The sequence below is a fragment of the Bos mutus genome, chromosome 28 (genome assembly GCF_027580195.1).
Source record: "Bos mutus isolate GX-2022 chromosome 28, NWIPB_WYAK_1.1, whole genome shotgun sequence".
Taxonomy (NCBI): Eukaryota; Metazoa; Chordata; class Mammalia; order Artiodactyla; family Bovidae; genus Bos; species Bos mutus.
Genome location: NC_091644.1, coordinates 26,444,022 through 26,462,036, shown reverse-complemented (window position 1 = coordinate 26,462,036; position 18,015 = coordinate 26,444,022). Strand labels below are relative to the sequence as shown.

At 42.6% G+C, this 18,015-nt stretch overlaps 1 protein-coding gene across 2 annotated transcripts in view; it reads left to right on the top strand.

Annotated features, from left to right (window-relative positions):
* The first annotated feature begins 3,761 nt into the window (after positions 1 to 3,761).
* NRBF2 (nuclear receptor binding factor 2) overlaps positions 3,762 to 18,015 on the top strand; it is a 29,165-nt gene continuing 14,911 nt past the window's right edge. For both annotated transcript variants that reach the window (XM_005898471.2, XM_005898470.2), the window contains exon 1: positions 3,762 to 3,980. In XM_005898471.2, the coding sequence (XP_005898533.1) occupies positions 3,896 to 3,980 (85 nt within the window). In that variant the 5' untranslated portion in view covers positions 3,762 to 3,895. The remainder of the gene's footprint in view (positions 3,981 to 18,015) is intronic.

Here is an 18,015-nt window from a genome sequence, read left to right as displayed (position 1 = left end):
AGGTGTGCAGTCTTCTCAGTGCGGTGGCTTTTCTTGTTGCAGAGCAGGGGCTCTAGAGTACAGGTTCAGTAGCTGTGGTGCATGGGCTTAGCTGCCCTGGGACATGTGGAATCTTCCTGAACCAAGGATCAAACCTGTGTTCCTTGCATTGGCAAACAGATTCCTAACCACTGAACCAGGGAAGTCCTAGAAAATGTTTTTAAAGGAAGCTAGAGGCAAATTTCTCCTAGAAAACTTAAGGAAAAACAATCTTTGAACTTCTGCCTATGACTTCATTCATTTCTTTCCTACCACTCAGTTTCTAAGTCTTATCAACATTTATTTAAAAAGTAATCAAACTCCATCTTCTAATAGCTCACGATTCTTTTGACTCTTTCTCAGTATGTGGCTATTCTGTTTGAAACAAAATCCAGATAGACCAGGATTTTGCATCTGAGCATCAAAGCAAGGGGGTAGAGCTGGAAATTTGAGGTCTCTGTAATCGGAGATGGCGAATATAATGTCTCAAGAGCTTTGATTATAGAGGCCTCAGTGTTCTGACAAATCTGAGAATAAAATATATATGAAAACTGTTTCTTTTGTGTCTGACCCAGCACAGATCAACAGGTGAATTATTTTTTACAGATAGAATTAAGGCAGTCCTAGTGGTGTACCAGCAGATGCATGGTTCAAGGACATTGGGCATTCTGGAGAATTCTCTTCTGCTCCCTTATTTGAGAAACATCTAATGCAGAACTGGTTAAATCATTGCTTTTCTGCCTTTATTCGACAGACTTTTCCCTAGTATCAGCTTACTGGTAAGAAACCTGCACTGAAATTCTACTTTCCTTGGCCTTCCCTCTGTCGAACTTTGTTGAATAGAATGCCTGACTCCTGCCTAACTTGGCTCTCTTCATCTTGGCTCAGGCTGAAGCAACTGGACAGCTTGGCTCAGAGTCCAGGGGGTTAGAAACTGCAATCTCGTGGCCACCCTGCCTCTCCCTCACATGGGCTATTCCTGCCCAGTCTGGTTGGTGAATAGTTCCTGGCAACTGCCCCAGAGAATAGAGCCACTAACAATAGCAACTCTCTTTTTAGCTCGAATCTCTTGGTACTCAGGACTGTGAACTTAGGAAAACCTAAAATAACCTATGTAATTACAGTGGATTACCCTAAGAGTCTATTTCTGCCATTACCAACTCAGGATGTCACTCCAGAAGATATTTAGCTGCTCGTAGTGGAAAGAGTACTGGGCTTATGGCCAGACAGACCTAGATTCAAAAACGAACTTGGCTATTTACTAATTTTATGACATTGGGTAAGCCGCTAATTTGAATCGGTTGGAACTGAATGAGTGCCCACCTATACATATAAATGCTTGGAAACCTGCAGTGTTAAACCAGTGTTTAACAAGGTTAAACCATTGCTATTGGGAAATGGGGATAAAGTTTTAAGAAAAATTTAAACCTTCAAGAAGCAGATGAATCAACTTACCCTCTGTTCCATACCATAGTGTAGCGTTAGTCACTTCATCTTGTCCAACTCTTTGTGACCCCATGGACTGTAGCCCGCCAGGCTCCTCTGTCCATGAAATTCTCCAGGCAAGAATACTGGAGTGGGTTGCCATTTCCTTCTCCCATTGCATAGCATGGTCAGTTTTAAAACTACAGGTTGTTTCCACTTAAAGGCAGTCTTCCCCCTTTGCTTATGACACAGTTGGAAATGGGGGAATGATTTGGCAGTTCCTTTCATATCAAGGAATGACAAAGGAAGAAGATGAGTCCTTATACCTAATTAGTACAGGAGTGTTATCCACTTATGTGGTAACTGTGCCAGCAAACTGGCTTTCTCTGAAGTTTAGCCATTGTTTTACTTAAATTTTTATCTTATGTGTAGGAAAAGATATATTTTTACACTTTCTCACTACTCTTGTATAAACAGAGCAGGACCCTGTTTGTACCTGCTGGGTACAAATCCTTTCCGTGTTTCTTGTTTGCAGGAAATAAGCTTCTTTCAGCCTCCTCAACCTTCCCTGGGTTCCAAACGGCACATTCTAACAGGCCGATGAACAGGAAAGGGAGGGAATGTAGGAAAAAAGGAGAAGTCAAGAAACAATAGAGCAGTCCTGGGGCAGGCTCCTGGTTCCAGCCAAAAATGGTTTCTCTCGGGTCAAGAAAATGAAGCCTGGTTCACTTTCTCCAGGGACCACCCCTGCCCCTGCAGGCCGGATGGCATGGCCAGAAAAACAAAAATAAAAACAAGAAAGCTCTGCCTGTGGATTTTACCACTGTGTAGCGGGCTGCCGTCTATGGGGTCACACAGAGTCGGACACGACTGAAGGGACTTAGCAGCAGCAGCAGCAGGGGTCTTAATGGGCTTCCCAGGTGGTGCTAGTGGTAAAAAAAAAAAAAAAAAACACCTGCCACTGCAGGAGACACAAGAGATGCAGGTTCAATCTGTGGGTCTGGAAGATCTCCTGGAGGAGGGCACTGGCAACCCACTCCAGTGTTCTTGCCTAGAGAATCCCATGTATAGAGGAGCCTGGCAGGCTATGATCCACAGGGTTGCAAAGAGTTGGACATGACTGAAGTGACTTAGCAAGCATTCAGGGGTCTTAATAGTTTTCCTGGCCTTATAATAAATTACCACAAACTTGGTGGCTTAAAGCAACACATATTTATTACCTCATAAATTCCATGGATCAGGAATTCAGAAACGGCTTTGATGGGTCCTCTGCTCAAGATATCATAAGGCTGCGATCAACCTATAGGCCAAGCTGATGTCCTCTCCCAAGCTCACAAGGGCTTTTTTTTTTTTTGTTGCCATGAGGTTGTAAGATCTTAGCTAAAAGACCAGGGACAGAACCTGTGCCCTCCACAGGGAAAGCCTGGAGTCCTAACTACTGGACCACCAGGTTAATTCCCAAGCTCAGAAGGCTTTTGAAAGGATTTAAGTGGCAGAATTCATGGTGCCTCTATCACAACGGTTTCCTTTACAGCATAAATCACATTATTTTACCAGTGAATTTCTGAACAGAAAGAACTCACTGTAGTGGTCTGACACATAATTGTTGAATGAATGGTATATGGTTATGGTATATATGGTATGTGGTTACTTGAGACCCATATTATTTTCTTATTGATTTGTTAGCAACTTGAGGGCACAACCCTGAATCGTTTGTCTTCCTCCAACAGAGTCTAAGCCAGTGCGTGCTAAGTGGCTAAGTCGTGTCCGACTCTTGCGACCCCATGGACTGTAGCCCACCAGGCTCCTCTGTCCATGGGACTTTCCAGGCAAGAATACTGGAGTGGGTTGCATGCCTTTCTCCAGGAGATCTTCACGACCCAGGGATCAAACCCGTGTTCTGTCCCTGGTCTGGTGGCTCCTGCAGTGCAGGCAAATACTTTACCGCTGAGCCACCATTGCTCAAATCTCATTTCTGTGGGGGGAAAAAAATCAGGTGCAACAACAAAGCCTGGAGCCTGAGAGCAAGGGAGGATCTGGCAATACTGAATAAATTTGTGAGAAGTTACGCTGGAAGGACGTAGGAGAGACCGATAGCAGAAGTCGGCCACTTAAAATCCTACACGGCTGTACCTCTGCAGGTGACGTTTGAGGCTTCAAGCAGCAGAAGCTATGCTTCTCGCGAGAGTAAAGACGGACCGCGAGAAAGTCTGTCCGTGCCCCGCCTTCCTTGAGCCCCACCCACTCCCTGTCCTCACTCCCACCTTGAACCAGCTGCGTGTGACGTCTTGACGCGTGCGTGGCCGTGGCGTAGGAGGCGGGCCCGCGACGCGGCGCCGGAGGAGGAAGTGGTAGGGTTGTTGCTCCTTCTGCGCCCGCTGCTGGCTCTGGGGGTGCGGAGTGGGGCCACAGTCGCCGCCGCTGCGTTCGCGCTCTCCAGCTGTTCCCCTCCATGTGCCCGGGCTCCGTCGCTCCCCTTCCTCAGGCCGCCGCTTACCCCGGGGTCTATGGAAGTAATGGAAGGACCCCTCAACCTGGTGAGTGCCCCACAGAGGGTTGCGTCGGCTCTCGGGCACCTTTGCCTCAGGACCCCGTCTCGGCGTGCAGCTGACTGGAGGCCGGGAAGCTGGTGTGGCGCGGGTGATCCTAAAATCTGGGGGGCGCAGACAGGCTCGGCCCTACAGCGGCTCCAGCCAAGCAACCGCAGAGGGCCCCTCGGGGATCCCCGGGAAGCTCCTGCCTCCTGTTCCCGCCGCCTTCGGGCGCCCCCTACCCTAGGGCCCTGGATGAGGGGCTCCCACCAACGAGGGCTGCCACCTCTCCGGACCGGAGGAAATGCCTCCAAGCGCCACGTAACCACCTCTTTGCAGCCTGGAGAGACACTGAAGCCGGCTGGGGCAGAAATGGTGTATAATACTGGTTCTAACTTCCAACACAGGGTCTGAAGTCTGAGCGTCCCCACTGTGGAGAAATCATAACCTCTCACCCCCGTTTCCCTTCACCCATTTCTCACCTGTGTTCACATGCATAAACTGAGACTTTGCTTTCTCAACTAAATTAGAGACAGCTGGAGAGAAAAGACAGGGCTGTGCCTGTTTTTAGCTTAGTTTCATCACTAGGTATCATGAAAGTATGGTAGATGTTTACCTTTCTCAGAAAAAGCATTAATAGCTCATTATTATGTTTTTATGCACCTCAGGTGTAGCGATTTTAAAACAAGAAACACGAGTTTTTTTCCGCCTGGCCACTGTATCCTTTGGTTTTCCAGAGAGGGTGTCTATTTTGGATACAAAAGTTAGATTACTTACAGTTGTAAACAGACAAGGTAACTTTTTTCAATTCAGCTATGATGGTGGGTTTGGAAAAAAGAACGTATGGAAAATTATTAATTTCTCACGTTGGAACCCTGAGAACACGTGTGGTGGGAGAGCTCTGGGCTGGAATCAAACCATTCTGCAGAGAAGCAGTACAGCCTGGTGGATTAAGAGTATAGATTCTGGACCTAAACTGCTTGGATTTGAATTCTGACTCTGTTGCTTAATAACTGTATGACCTTGGGCAGATTAGTTGATCTCACTCTTTGTGGTTTGTTATGAGTATTAAGAGAGTAAATAGAAGTGAGGAGCCTAGAACAGTACCTGGTATGTAATGAAGTGTAAGAGTTAGTTATTACAATAATCAGACCAAAACTCTTAATTTAAAAATCTCACTTGGATTTGAGCTTAAAAAGTTTAAGATTCTAGGACCTAAAGCTATGGTTCCCAGATGGCTGGTGGTAGGTTAGCTGCTATGAGAAGTGCTTTCCAGTTTGATTGTTGAGCCCTGCCCCCATTGGCAAGAGTTGTTTACACTTTAAAAGAACCAGACTAGATTTGTGATTTTTTTTTTTTTTAAACTAGGGAAATGTCTTGCACTCTTCTTGGTTTTAAGGTGACATATACTTGGCAGTGAAATATAATGGATGGCTCAGTACTGAAACTTCACAGGAAGTTTCACAGAATAATTATTTCTAATTATTATTAGAAATAACCAGCAGTTCACAAAGTGCTTCAAAGTTCACGTGTCCTTGCAAAATGACCATTGGTTCAGTTCCAGTTAACTTCACTTTATTTGGCTGCTTGCTTCAGCATAACCCCAGCCAAATGCCCCACTAGTGTGTGGTAGCTTATGAAAAGACTGAAACTGGATGACAGTTTAGATGGAGCAGCAGAATCACCAGTTTAGGAAAAATTAGTTGACTTGCCAGTGGTATTACCTTTTTATAGAAGACAATTTTGAGTAGTCTTAGGAGTCTAGCATAAATCCATAATCCAACCATACAATTTATGTGGACAAGTATCAGAAATTTGGCATCTTGAATTCTTAAGCCATTTGAGATTTGAAAGATTTAAGTTTTAGGTCTAGCTGTTTAATGGAAGAGAACAATAGAACAAATTAACATTTACTTGAATCATTTTAACTGTGCTAAGTATCAGTGTCTGGCCTCTGAATTTGTTGTCACTCAGTTTTAAAAGACAGATTTTTTTCATTTTCTGTTGTACTATATCCTTGTAGCTTATATGTTTTATGTGTAGTTTGTACCCCTTAGTTCCCTATCCTGTCTTGCCCTATCCTCCTTCCTTCTCCCTACAGGTAACCACTAGTTTGTCTTCTGTATCCAAGTCTGTGTTTTTGTTATTGAATATATTCATACATTCATTTTTTTCCTTTAGATTTCCCATGTAAGTGATGTCATACAGTGTTTGTCTTTCTCTACCTGACTCATTTCACTTATACCTCCAAGTCCGTCCATGTTGTTGCAAATGGCAACATCTCATTCTTTTTTATGGCTGAGTAGTATTCCATTATTTGTGTCTGTGTGTGTGTGGTGTGTATGTGTTGTTATACATATCTATATATACATATACACATACATCGCACCCTTTTCTATTCATTTGTTGATGGGTATGTTGGTGGCTTCTGTATCTTGGCAATTGTAAATAATGCTGCTCTGAGCATTGGGTTGCATGTATCTTTTCAAATTAGTATTTTCATTAGAAGTCTGAATTTTTTTTTTAAGACAATCACATTCTTTTATGCCAGCCAATATTCATTCTAGTATCCAGCAGACTCAACATGAGAAATACTTGTCAATGCTATAATTTTGAGTGCCTTTGAGCATCCCATTAGTCTATACAAGCTTTTTCTAATGACATCATAGTGTGTTCCAAGTTGATTGCATAAGGACTTATTACAGTACCTAGATTTATAATCATGTGTCCTCAGAGCATCCTTGAAATTAAGTAAGAATTGCTTCCCAGCTTTACAGATAAATAAGCCTAGACAAATTAAGTAGATTAGTGACTCAAATACATTATGGAGCTACCTTATGTTGATATCATGACTTCTTTCTAGTAATTCTTCTGTCTTAATATACTTAAAACATTCATTTCAATATGGCCCTTATCTATATTGAATTACGGATTCTTTGTCAGTATCTAGTGGCTTTGCTCTAGTGCATGGTGCTGAGTCGCTTTAGTCGTGTCTGACGCTGTGGACCACCGAGCTCCGCTGTCCCTGGGATTCTCTAGGCAGGAAGAATACTGGAGTAGGTTGCCATGCCCTTCTCTATGGGACTTTCCCAACCCAGGGATCAATCCCAGGTCTTTATGTCTCCTACATTGGCAAGCGGGTTCTTTACCACTGGCGCCACCTGGGAAGCCCTCCTCTGCTTTAGTATTTCTTCCTTTATGTTAGATTTGCAGTATGAATTTGTACTTATTTCCTCACAGTGATTTTTAAGATATGGAAGAGACCAGCTTGAAATCGTCATTTTAATATATAGTACGAATACTGTGTTCTAATGTTCTGGTGTTTGAAGTTGGTCAGAAGGAAAATAGGATGAATTGTATTTACCTTGGTAGGGGGGAATAACTAGTCTTTGGGCTCTGAATAAGTTTTTTTTTTTCCATCAATTTTCAATATGGAAAATTGTGACTTATAAAATTACTTAGTGTATATTTAGGCATTTCTTTCCTTACACTTAATTTTGGTGATGCAAGTGCTAGTAGCAAATGTCAAAACTTAGGTGAGATAATTGCTAGTTCTTTGTTTTCGGTCTATTTGGGAATGATGTCAGACTTTAATTTACATATGGCTGTGTTGCTCATGCTTTGCTTACCTACTCTGCAAACTCTAAGGACAGAGTCCATGTGACTCTGTGACCACAATTGTGTTCTTTGTGTTTGGCCCTTTTAAGAGTGCTGAGAATATGTTTGTTGAGAAGCTGAACTGCTCTTTAGAGTACTCAACTCTTCTCATCTAAATAAAGAGAGACATTACCTTGCCAACAAAGGTTTGTCTAGTCAAGGCTATGGTTTTTCCTGTGGTCATGTATGGATGTGAGAGTTGGACTTTGAAGAAGGCTGAGCGCTGAAGAATTGATGCTTTTGAACTGTGATGTTGGAGAAGACTCTTGAGAGTCCCCTGGACTGCAAGGAGATCCAACCAGTCCATTCTGAAGGAGATCAGCCCTGAGATTTCTTTGGAAGGAATGATGCTAAAGCTGAAACTCCAGTACTTTGGCCACCTCATGTGAAGAGTTGACTCATTGGAAAAGACTGTGATGCTGGGAGGGATTGGGGGCAGGAGGAGAAGGGGACAACAGAGGATGAGATGGCTGGATGGCATCACTGACTCGATGGACATGAGTTTGGGTAAACTCTGGGAGTTGGTGATGGACAGGGAGGCCTGGCGTGCTGCAGTCCATGGGGTCTCAGAGTCGGACATGACCAGGCGACTGACCGACAAATATCATTTAACTGAAGCTGAAACTCCAGTACTTTGGCCACCTCATGCGAAGAGTTGACTCATTGGAAAAGACTCTGATGCTAGGAGGGATTGGGGGCAAGAGGAGAAGGGCACGACAGAGGATGAGATGGCTGGATGGCATCACTGACTCGATGGACGTGAGTCTCAGTGAACTCCGGGAGGTGGTGATGGACAGGGAGGCCTGGCGTGCTGTGATTCATGGGGTCGCAAAGAGTCGGACACGACTGAGCGACTGAACTGATCTGATCTGATCTGATGGTCCAAAGGATGGCCTTGTACGTGTGGGGTCTTTGTAACTACTCCATGTTAATTATATTGACAATAAAAATAAAATTTGGCCCTGAAAAATATCAAGGAAAATTTCATCTTGGCACAGGCTAGGCTAAGCTTGGTGGAAGCACTCTGAGGGATGGCAGTAGAGCACTAAGACTTAGCCAGTAATTACAGAGGCCTGGGGTTGGCAGCAGGCACTTACAAATACTATTATTTTGTTTTCTCAGTAGCTGTATGAGATATTTAACATTTTTACAGATGAAATCTTGGAACTGCAGAGTAAGTGGTGATAGTTGGATTTGAAAGCAAGATTCTAAGTAAAGTATCTCATCTTTCTATTAGATCATGTTTGCCCATTTGTTTTAACTGTGATCCACAATAAGAAATTTTTACTTAATGACAGTACACGCATCCCTAGGTGTATATTACTTCGGAGCTTGGTTCCTTATGGATGTGTCTCTTAGAATTGTGCAAAGTGCAGGGATATTCATAAATTTAACCCCAAGTAAGACAAAAATGTAAAAAACAAACAATGCTGTGTATGTGTATATAGTATTGTATATTATATACTCTGTTGTTCTAGTCTCAGTTGTGTCCAACTCGTTGCAACCCCATGGACTGTAGCCCTCTAAGGCTCTTCTGTCAGTGGGGATTCTCCAGGCAAGAGTACTGGAGTGTGTTGCCATGCCCTCCTTCAGGGGATCTTCCCAGCCCAGGGATTAAACCCAGGTCTTCTGCATTGCAGGCGGATTCTTTTATTGTCTGAGCTACCAGGTAAGTCCAAGAATACTGGAATGGGTAGCCTATCCCCTTTTCCAGGGGATCTTCCTGACCCAGGAATCGAACTGAGGTCTCCTGCGTTGCAGGCGGATTCTTTACCAGCTGAGTCTGTATAGTGTTACATATGATGCACTCTAATATTTACTATTAGAGTCTTTTAAATGCTGGTTGTGACCCACAGATTGATTCCAGGACCCACTGTTGGTTTTCATCCTGTAATTTGTCTTCACAGCAGATGATGGCAGTTATTAAAAAAGGGGTGGGCGTGGGGGGCAAGGTAAACTGAAATCTTGAGGAAGCAAAGAGATGCAGCAGACTGCCTGTGGGAGAAATTGACTTAAAATCAAAAAGGTCTTCCTGGACCTCTCTAACAGTTGAGCAGTTACCCTAAGTACAGTTCATTATATTAGTTACACAGTCAGTGTAGTCCTTACAGTTAGGGGATGCTACTTTAGAAGCATCACAGTAGACTCATAGTAAATTGATTTGGAAATGGAGAGTCAATGACTTTTCTCCTTTGCTGTCCATTGAGGACACTACCGCAAGGTTCAAGAGTACATTAGATTTTCCTCTGCCAGTTTAGTGTGTTTGGTAATGGTATTCCTTTTCTTTTCATATTTATATACAGTTTTCCCAAAGGACACAAATAAATAAATGGAAGTTTAATAGAAAGTGATACTTTTTTTTCCTTTGGGAAAGAACACAGTATGAACCTGTAGTTTTAAGGCAGTTAGCATGTAGTTCTTGGTGAGGGTAGTCATTTGGTAATCTAGCTGTAGTTAGGATTTTTGTTGGTCACAGGTGATGGAAATCCATTTCAAATTAGCTTAAATCAAAAGGGATAATTTATTGAAATCAAAAGGTGGGTTTAAGGCACCTGAAGGTCTAGGTGTTAAGACAGCTTCCACTGGATAGTGCACGGATTCAGTACCTGGTTGGGGAACTAAAATCCTGCATGCCATGCGGCATGCCTCCCCTCTCCCCTTCCAAAAAAAGAGAAACCTGCAGGAGAAAGGTGCAGGAAGGGCAAGACTACAACGCAGGTGAGTCTAAGAACTTACAGGACCAGGGACTCTTAAGATAATCAGGTTTTTCTACTCTGCCTCATCAGACTTTATTGCTTTACTTCTCTCTCCAGATTCCAAATCTGCATTTTCCACCTGGCTAGTTATAACCAATTAAAACTTTCTTGATGTACCCTCTGGTCCTAAGTTTGAAAGTACGCTGGAATGGTTTCTTTCGATGTCTAGGGGACGAGGTAATTTATAAATACAGCAAGTTCCATGGGGATCATATTGATTGTATAGGAAGAACAGTTCACAGGGTGGGGGTGGGAGGAATTGGTACAGGGCACATGGAATAAGGGGGCTTTCCGGGTGGCTCAGTGGTAAAGAACCTGCCTACCAGTGCAGGAGCCATCGGAGATGTGAGTTCGATCCCTGAGTTGGGAAGATCCTCTGAAACAGGAAATAGCAACCCACTCTAGTATTCCTGTGAGGATAATCCCATGGACAGAGGAACCTGGTGGGCTAGGTGGGGTCGCAAAAGTAGGTGGGCTCCATGGGGTCACAAAAGCATTGGACACGACCGAGCACACATGCGTGTAGTAAGACGTTACTACATCTAAAGCTGTTTTACTTTTTATAAAGGCTTTAGAACATTTTGTGATATTGTGCTTTCATTTTTACCCAGGAGGGAGTAGGAAACTGCTGGTTAAAATGTCCTCAAGATTGGATGGATGAAATAGTGAATGAAGTAAATGCACCACTGCCTGGTTTTCTTGTGCTCAGTATAGGTGTATATACATATGTATAGTTGTTTATTTTAGATTTTGATGCAAAGTTTTATTTTGGTATTTTCTATGAAATACATTAATGCTTGCTTGGCATTTCAGAATCTTTGGTTTTGTCACCAACCCTCAACATAACCTCTCTCGTCCTTCCATCCGACTAACTGTTCATTGACCCATCAAACACATGAGCAGTCACTGTCTTATCAGGTAATCTGGACATCAAAGATTTGACGAAGTCCCTGTTCTTACAGAACTTTGATCCCATTCTGTAGTTTTCGTCTGTTGTGTTCTCTTCCGCTGTTTTCTTTAGCATCTTAAGCATAGAGTTCCTTGCTATTCCAATACCTGGGTAATCTCTGGTTCTGTTTCTCTTGTCTTCTGTTTATTGTTAGTGCCATTTTCCTGCTTGATGTGCTGGTAACTTTATTGTATATTACACATTATGGATGATGTGTTATGGAGATTCTGAATTTATTATTTTCCTCCAAAGAATGTTGTTAATAGCTTGTTCTTCTGGCTGACAATTAAAATGCTAATGGATCATCTTGATTCAGTCCAGGCTTGATTTTAGGCTTTACCACTGTGGGTCTGTTTCAGTTTTACCCATGATGCCTAAAGTGTGGTCCTTACTCACAGGGCTGGACTTTTGAGGTCTCAACTCAGAGTCCCAAGTGTTCACCAAAGGTAATACTTTCTCTCGACCCAAACTGCAACCTATCTCCCCAACATTGTGTGGCTTCTGAATTCTTTGCTAAGAATTTCTGCTCAGCTTCCTGGAGTTGGGTCCTGTTCACGTACAGCTTGGATGTTAGCTAAGCATCTGAGAGAGTCTTTGATGTATACTTGTAGGGTGTCTTCATTGCACTTCCCTCTAACCCTGCACTCCTCAAAATCTAGCTTTTCCTTCCAGTTTCTGTCTCCTTAATCCTTCAAGCTTGGCTTCAACAGTAGGTGAACTGAGAACTTACAGATATACAAGCTAGATTTAGAAAAGGCTGAGGAACCAGAAATCAAATTGCCAACATCGGTTGGACCATAGAAAAAGCAAGGGAATTCCAGAAAACATCTACTTCTGCTTCATTGATTATGCTAAAGCCTTTGACTGTGTGGGTCACAACGAACTGTGGAAAAGATGGGAATACCAGACCACCTTACCTGCCTCCTGAGACACCTTCATGCAGGCAGGAAGCAACAGTTAGAACTAGACATGGAACAACCAACTGGTTACAAATTGGGAAAGGAGTACAAATTGGGAAAGGAGTATGTCAAGGCTGTATATTGTCACCTGCTTATTTGAATTATATGCAGAGTACATCATGTGAAATGCTGCACTGGGTTGAAGCACAAGCTGGAATCAAGATTGCTGGGAGAAATATCAATAACCTCAGATTTGCAGATGACACCACCATTATGGCAGAAAGCAAAGAGGAACTAAAGAGCCTCTTGATGAAAGTGAAAGAGAGTGAAAAAGCTGGCTTAAAACTCAACATTCAAAAAACAAAGATCATGGCATCTGGTCCCATCACTTCATGGCAAATAGATGGGGAAAAGTGGAAACAGTGTTGGATTTCATTTTCTTGGGCTCCAAAATCACTGCAGGTAGTGACTGCAGCCATGAAAATTAAAAGACGCATGCTCCTTGGAAGAAAAGCTATGACAAATCTAGACAGCATATGAAAAAGTAGAGATATCACTTTGCCAACAAAGGTCAGATAGTCAAAGCTATCGTTTTTCCAGTAGTCACGTATGGATGTGAGAGTTGAACCATATTATAGAAGGCTGAGCGCCGAGGAATTGATGGCTTCGAATTGTGGTGCTTGAGAAGACTCTTAAGAGTCCCTTGGAGAGCAAGGAGATCAAAATCCTAAAGGAAATCAACCCTGAATATTCGTCGGAAGGACTGGTGCTGAGGCTGAAGCTCCAGTACTTCGGCCACCCGATGTGAAGAGCCTACTCATTGAAGTGAAGAGCCTACTCATTGGAAAAGACCCTGATGCTGGGAGAGATCAAGGGCAGGATCAAGGGCAACAGAGGAGGAGATGGTTGGATGGTATCATCGACTCAGTGCACATGAGTTTGAGCAAACTCGTGGAGATAGTGAAGGACAGGGAATCCTGGCATGCTGCTGTTCAAGGGGTCACAGAGTTGGACACAACTGAGTGACTGAACTTTGGCCAATGAGATACTGCCTTCTTGGGCTTTATTTTCCTGTACTCTCTTTTGGAAAATGCACTCAGAATCCCAAGGGGAATGCAGGTTTCACCTTGTACATGTCCCATTTCTTGAAAATGTATCCTGTTACTTTTTTTCTCCGCCATCTGTAAACTGTTGTTTCCTTATACTTCACCCTGTTTTGTAGTTGTTTACAATTGGAGGGTAAACCAATGCCAGCTATTCCATCCTATCTGGATCAGAGGTACAAATTTCCATGAGAATTTCCACAGGATTCTCAAAACTAAATCAGTGTATTGTAAACCCTAAGTGCCAGAAAGTATTTTAATATGAGATTGTGGTATCACAAAGCTAATACTCCCAATATTCAGTGACAGAATATCCCAGCCATGTAGGTATTGGCTAGTCACTGCTTTCCATATTTAAACATCTATTTCCAAATAAAGTTTGAGGCAGCTTACAAAAGACAGATACCATACTATTAAAATATTAGTTACCTTAAATGAATACTTAAGTGAAAGTCACTGTCGTTTCCGACTCTTTGTGACCCCATGGACTATAGAGTCCGTGGAATTCTCCAGGATTCTGGAGTGGGTAGCCTTTCCCTTCTCCAGGAGATCTTCCCAACCTAGGGATTGAACACAGGTCTCCTGCATTGCAGGCAGATTCTTTACCAGTTGAGCCACAGTTACCTACTGAGATAAGTTATCCTGAAATTTAGCAGCTTAACACATTTGTTTCCCCACAGTTTCTGTGTGTCGGGGATAAAGGCATGACTTAGCTGGGTTCTTTGCTTCAGGGTCTTTTACAAGGCTACAGTCAAGGTGAGGGTTAGCTAGGGGTGCGGTATCATTTGAAGGCTCTCCTGAACTGCTTCTAAGTTCACTCACAGGGTTGAGGGCAAGATTTCATTCCTTGAGGGGTTTTGGATTGAGGACTTCAGTTCCTTGCTGGCTGTTGGCAGACCACCTCATGCCCTTCCAGGTGAGTGTTTCCTTGGGGCAGTGAACAGCATGACTGTTGGCTGCACTAAAGTAAGCAAGGGAGAAAGTGCTACCAAGATGTAAGTGACAATCTTTTGTTACCTAACCATGGAAGTGACCCTCCATCACCTTGATTGTATTCTGTTTCTGAGATGTAAATCACTAGATCCAACCCACATTTGAGGAGGGAAGATTATATAAGGTTGTGAATCCCAGGAGGGAGGAGTATTTGGGAGCCATATAAGCAGCTTACCACACTTGCTGATAGAAAAGCAAAGAAAATAAGAACTGAAGCAACAAAGAGTATCAAGAAAGTATAATCCTTTGGGGCTACATCAAACTAAAAAACTTATGCACAGTAGCAAAATGAAAAGGCAACCTACCAAATGAGAGAAAATATTTGCAAATTATATATGATAAGGAGTTAGTATCCAAAATAGCAAAAAAAAAAAAAAAAAAAATCTGATTAAACAACAGGCAGAGGATTTGAATAGACATTTTTCCAAAGAAGACATACGAATGGCCAACTGGTACACGAAAAGATGTTCAACATCACTAATAAGGGAAATGCAAATAAATCAAAACCGCAACAAGATATCATCTCTCACCTGTTAGGATGGTCGTGGTTTAGTTGCCAAGTCATGTCTTGAGTCTTGCGACCCCATGGACGGTAGCCTACCAGGCTCCTCTGTCCATGGAATTCTCTAGGCCAGAATACTGGATTGGGTAGCTGTTCCCTTCTCCAGTGGATCTTCCCAAACCAGGTACTGAACCCAGGTCTTGCGCATTGCAAGATTTTTTACTGTCTGAGCCATAGGGGAAATCCTCCCTGTTGGAAAGGTGACTCTCTAAAAGATAGGAAGTAACAAGTGTTGGCCAGAATTGGAGAAAAGGGAACCTGTGTGCACTGTTGGTGGGACTGTATTCATACATTGGTGCAGCCACTGTGGAAAAAGGTCCCTTGAACAATTAAAAGTAGAATTACCATACTATCTTGCAGTTCCACTTCTGGGTATTTTTCTGAAAAACAAAAAACAAAAATGTCTACTGAGATTCTCTGCCTGTGGTTTCAGTTCAGTAGCTCAGTTTTGTCTGACTTTTGCAACCCCATGGACTGCAGCACGGCAGAGTTCCCTGTCCATCACCAACTCCCGGAGCTTACTCAAACTCATGTCCATCGAGTCTGTGATGCCATCCGACGGTATCATCCTTTGTCATCCCCTCCTCCCACCTTCAATCTTTCCCAGCATCAGGGTCTTACCAAGGAGTGAGTTCTTTGCATTAGTGGCCAAAGTATTGGAGTTTCAGCTTCAGCATCAGTCCTTCCAGTGAATATTCAGGACTGGTTTCCTTTAGGATGGACTGGTGGGATCTTCTCCAGTAAGAGAAGAGTCTTCTCCAACACCACAGTTCAAAAGCATCAATTCTTTGGTGCTCAGCTTTCTTTATAGTCCCACTCTTACATCCATACATGATCGCTGGAAAAACCGTAGCTTTGACTAGAGGGACCTTTGTTGGCAAAGTAACGTGTCTACTTTTTGATATGCTGTCTAGGTTGGTCATAGCTTTTCTTCCAAAGAGCAAGGGTCTTTTAATTTCATGGCTGCAGTCACCATCTGCAGTGATTTTGGAGCCCCCCAAAATAAAGTCTGTCACTGTTTTCCCCATCTTTTTGCCATGAATTGATGGGACCAGATGCCATGATCTTAGTTTTCCGAATGTGGAGTTTGAAGCCAACTTTTTCATTCTCCTCTTTCACTTTCATCAAGAGGCTCTTTAGTTCTTCACTTTCTGCCGTAATGGTGGTATCATTTGCTTATCTGAGGTTATTGATATTTCTCCCGGCAATCTTGATTCCAGCTTGTGCTTCATACAGCCCAGCATTTCTCATGATGTACTCTGCATATAAGTTAAATAAGCAGGGTGACAATATACAGCCCTGATGTACTCCTTTCCCGATTTGGAACCAGTCTGTTGTTCCAGGGTCCAGTTCTATCTGTTGCTTCTTGACCTGCATACAGATTTCTCAGGCAGGTAAGTTGTTCTGTCATTCCCTACTTTTGAAGAATTTTCCACAGGTGGTTGTGATCCACACAGTCAAAGACTTAAGCATAATCAGTAAAGGAGAAGTAGATGTTTTTCTGGAATTCTCTTGCTTTTCCGATGATCCAGTGGATGTTGGCAATTTGATCTCTAGTTACTATGCCTTTTCTAAATCCACCTTGAACATCTGAAAGTTCACAGTTCACTTACTGTTGAAGCCTGGCTTGGAGAATTTTGAGCGTTACTTTGCTAGCATGTGAGATGAGTGCAATTGTGTGGTAGTTTGAACATCCTTTGGCGTTGCCTTTCTTTGGAATTGTAATGAAACCTGACCTTTTCCAGTCCTGTGGCCACTGCTGAGTTTTCCAAATTTGCTGGCATTTTGAGTGCTAGCATCATCAAACAGCAGCATCTTTTAGGATTTGAAAGAGCTCAACTGGAATTCCATCACCTCCACTAGCTTTATTCATACAAATGCTTCCTAAGGCCCACTTGACTTCACATTCCAGGATGTCTGGCTGTAGGTCAGTGATCACACCATTGTGGTTATCTGAGTCATTATGATCTTTTTTGTAAAGTTCTTCTGTGTATTCTTGCCACCTCTTCTTAATAGCTTCTGCTTCTGTTAGGTCCATACCATTTCTTTTCTTTGTTGTGCCCATCTTGGCATGAAATGTTCCCTTGGTATCTCTGATTTTCTCGAAGAGAAAATTGCTGTGGTTTAATCAGATTGTTTTGCTTTTTATTTTTATATTGTATGAATTCTTTGTTATTTTGGATACTAACCCCTCATCAGATATGTGATTTGCAAATATTTTCTCCCATTTGGTAGGTTGCCTTTTCATTTTGATTTCCTCTGCTGTGCATAAGCTTTTTACCTTGATGTAGTCCCACTCTTGGCTTTTGTTGCTTTTGCTGTCAGTTAATAAATTATCACCACCAATAAATATGTCAAAGAGCTTTCTGCCTATGTTTTCTTTGAGGAGTTTTATGGTTTCAGGTCTTATGTTTTTTGTAATCCATTTTAAGTTAACTTGTGTGTGTTATGTAAGATTGTGGTCCAATTGCATTCTTTAGCACATGGCTATCCTGTTTTCCCAACATCATATTGAAGAAACTGTCCTTTCCCTGTTGTATATTCTTGGCTCATTTGACATTTGTTAATTGAACACTTATTCATGGATTTATTTCTAGGCTATCCTGTTCCATTGGTCTTTGTGTCGTCTTCTGCTACCATACTGTTTTGACTCTTGTAGCTTTGTAGGGCTTTCCTGCTGGCTTAGACGGTAAAGAATCCGCCCTTATTGTGGGAGACCTGGGTTCAGTCCTTGGATTGGGAAGATCCCTTGGAGGAGGGCATGGCAACTCACTCCAGTGTTCTTGCCTGGAGAATCCCCATAGACAGAGGAGTCTGGTGGGCTACAGTCCACGAGGTCGTAAACAGTCGGACATGACTGAGCGACTAAGCACACACATAGCTTTGTAAGATAGTTTGAAATCAAAGAGCCTGATTCCTGCAGCTTTGTTCTTTGTATTGCTTTGGGTATTTGGGAGTTTTTTTATTTCTGTGCAGCTGTTAGGATTGTTTGATTTCTGTGAAAAGTACCCTTGGAATTTTGACAGGTTGCACTGAATCTGTGTATTGTAGTATGGACATTTTAACTATTCTTTAAATCCATTTCATCAGTGGCTTAATAGTTTTTGGGTACAGATCTTTAA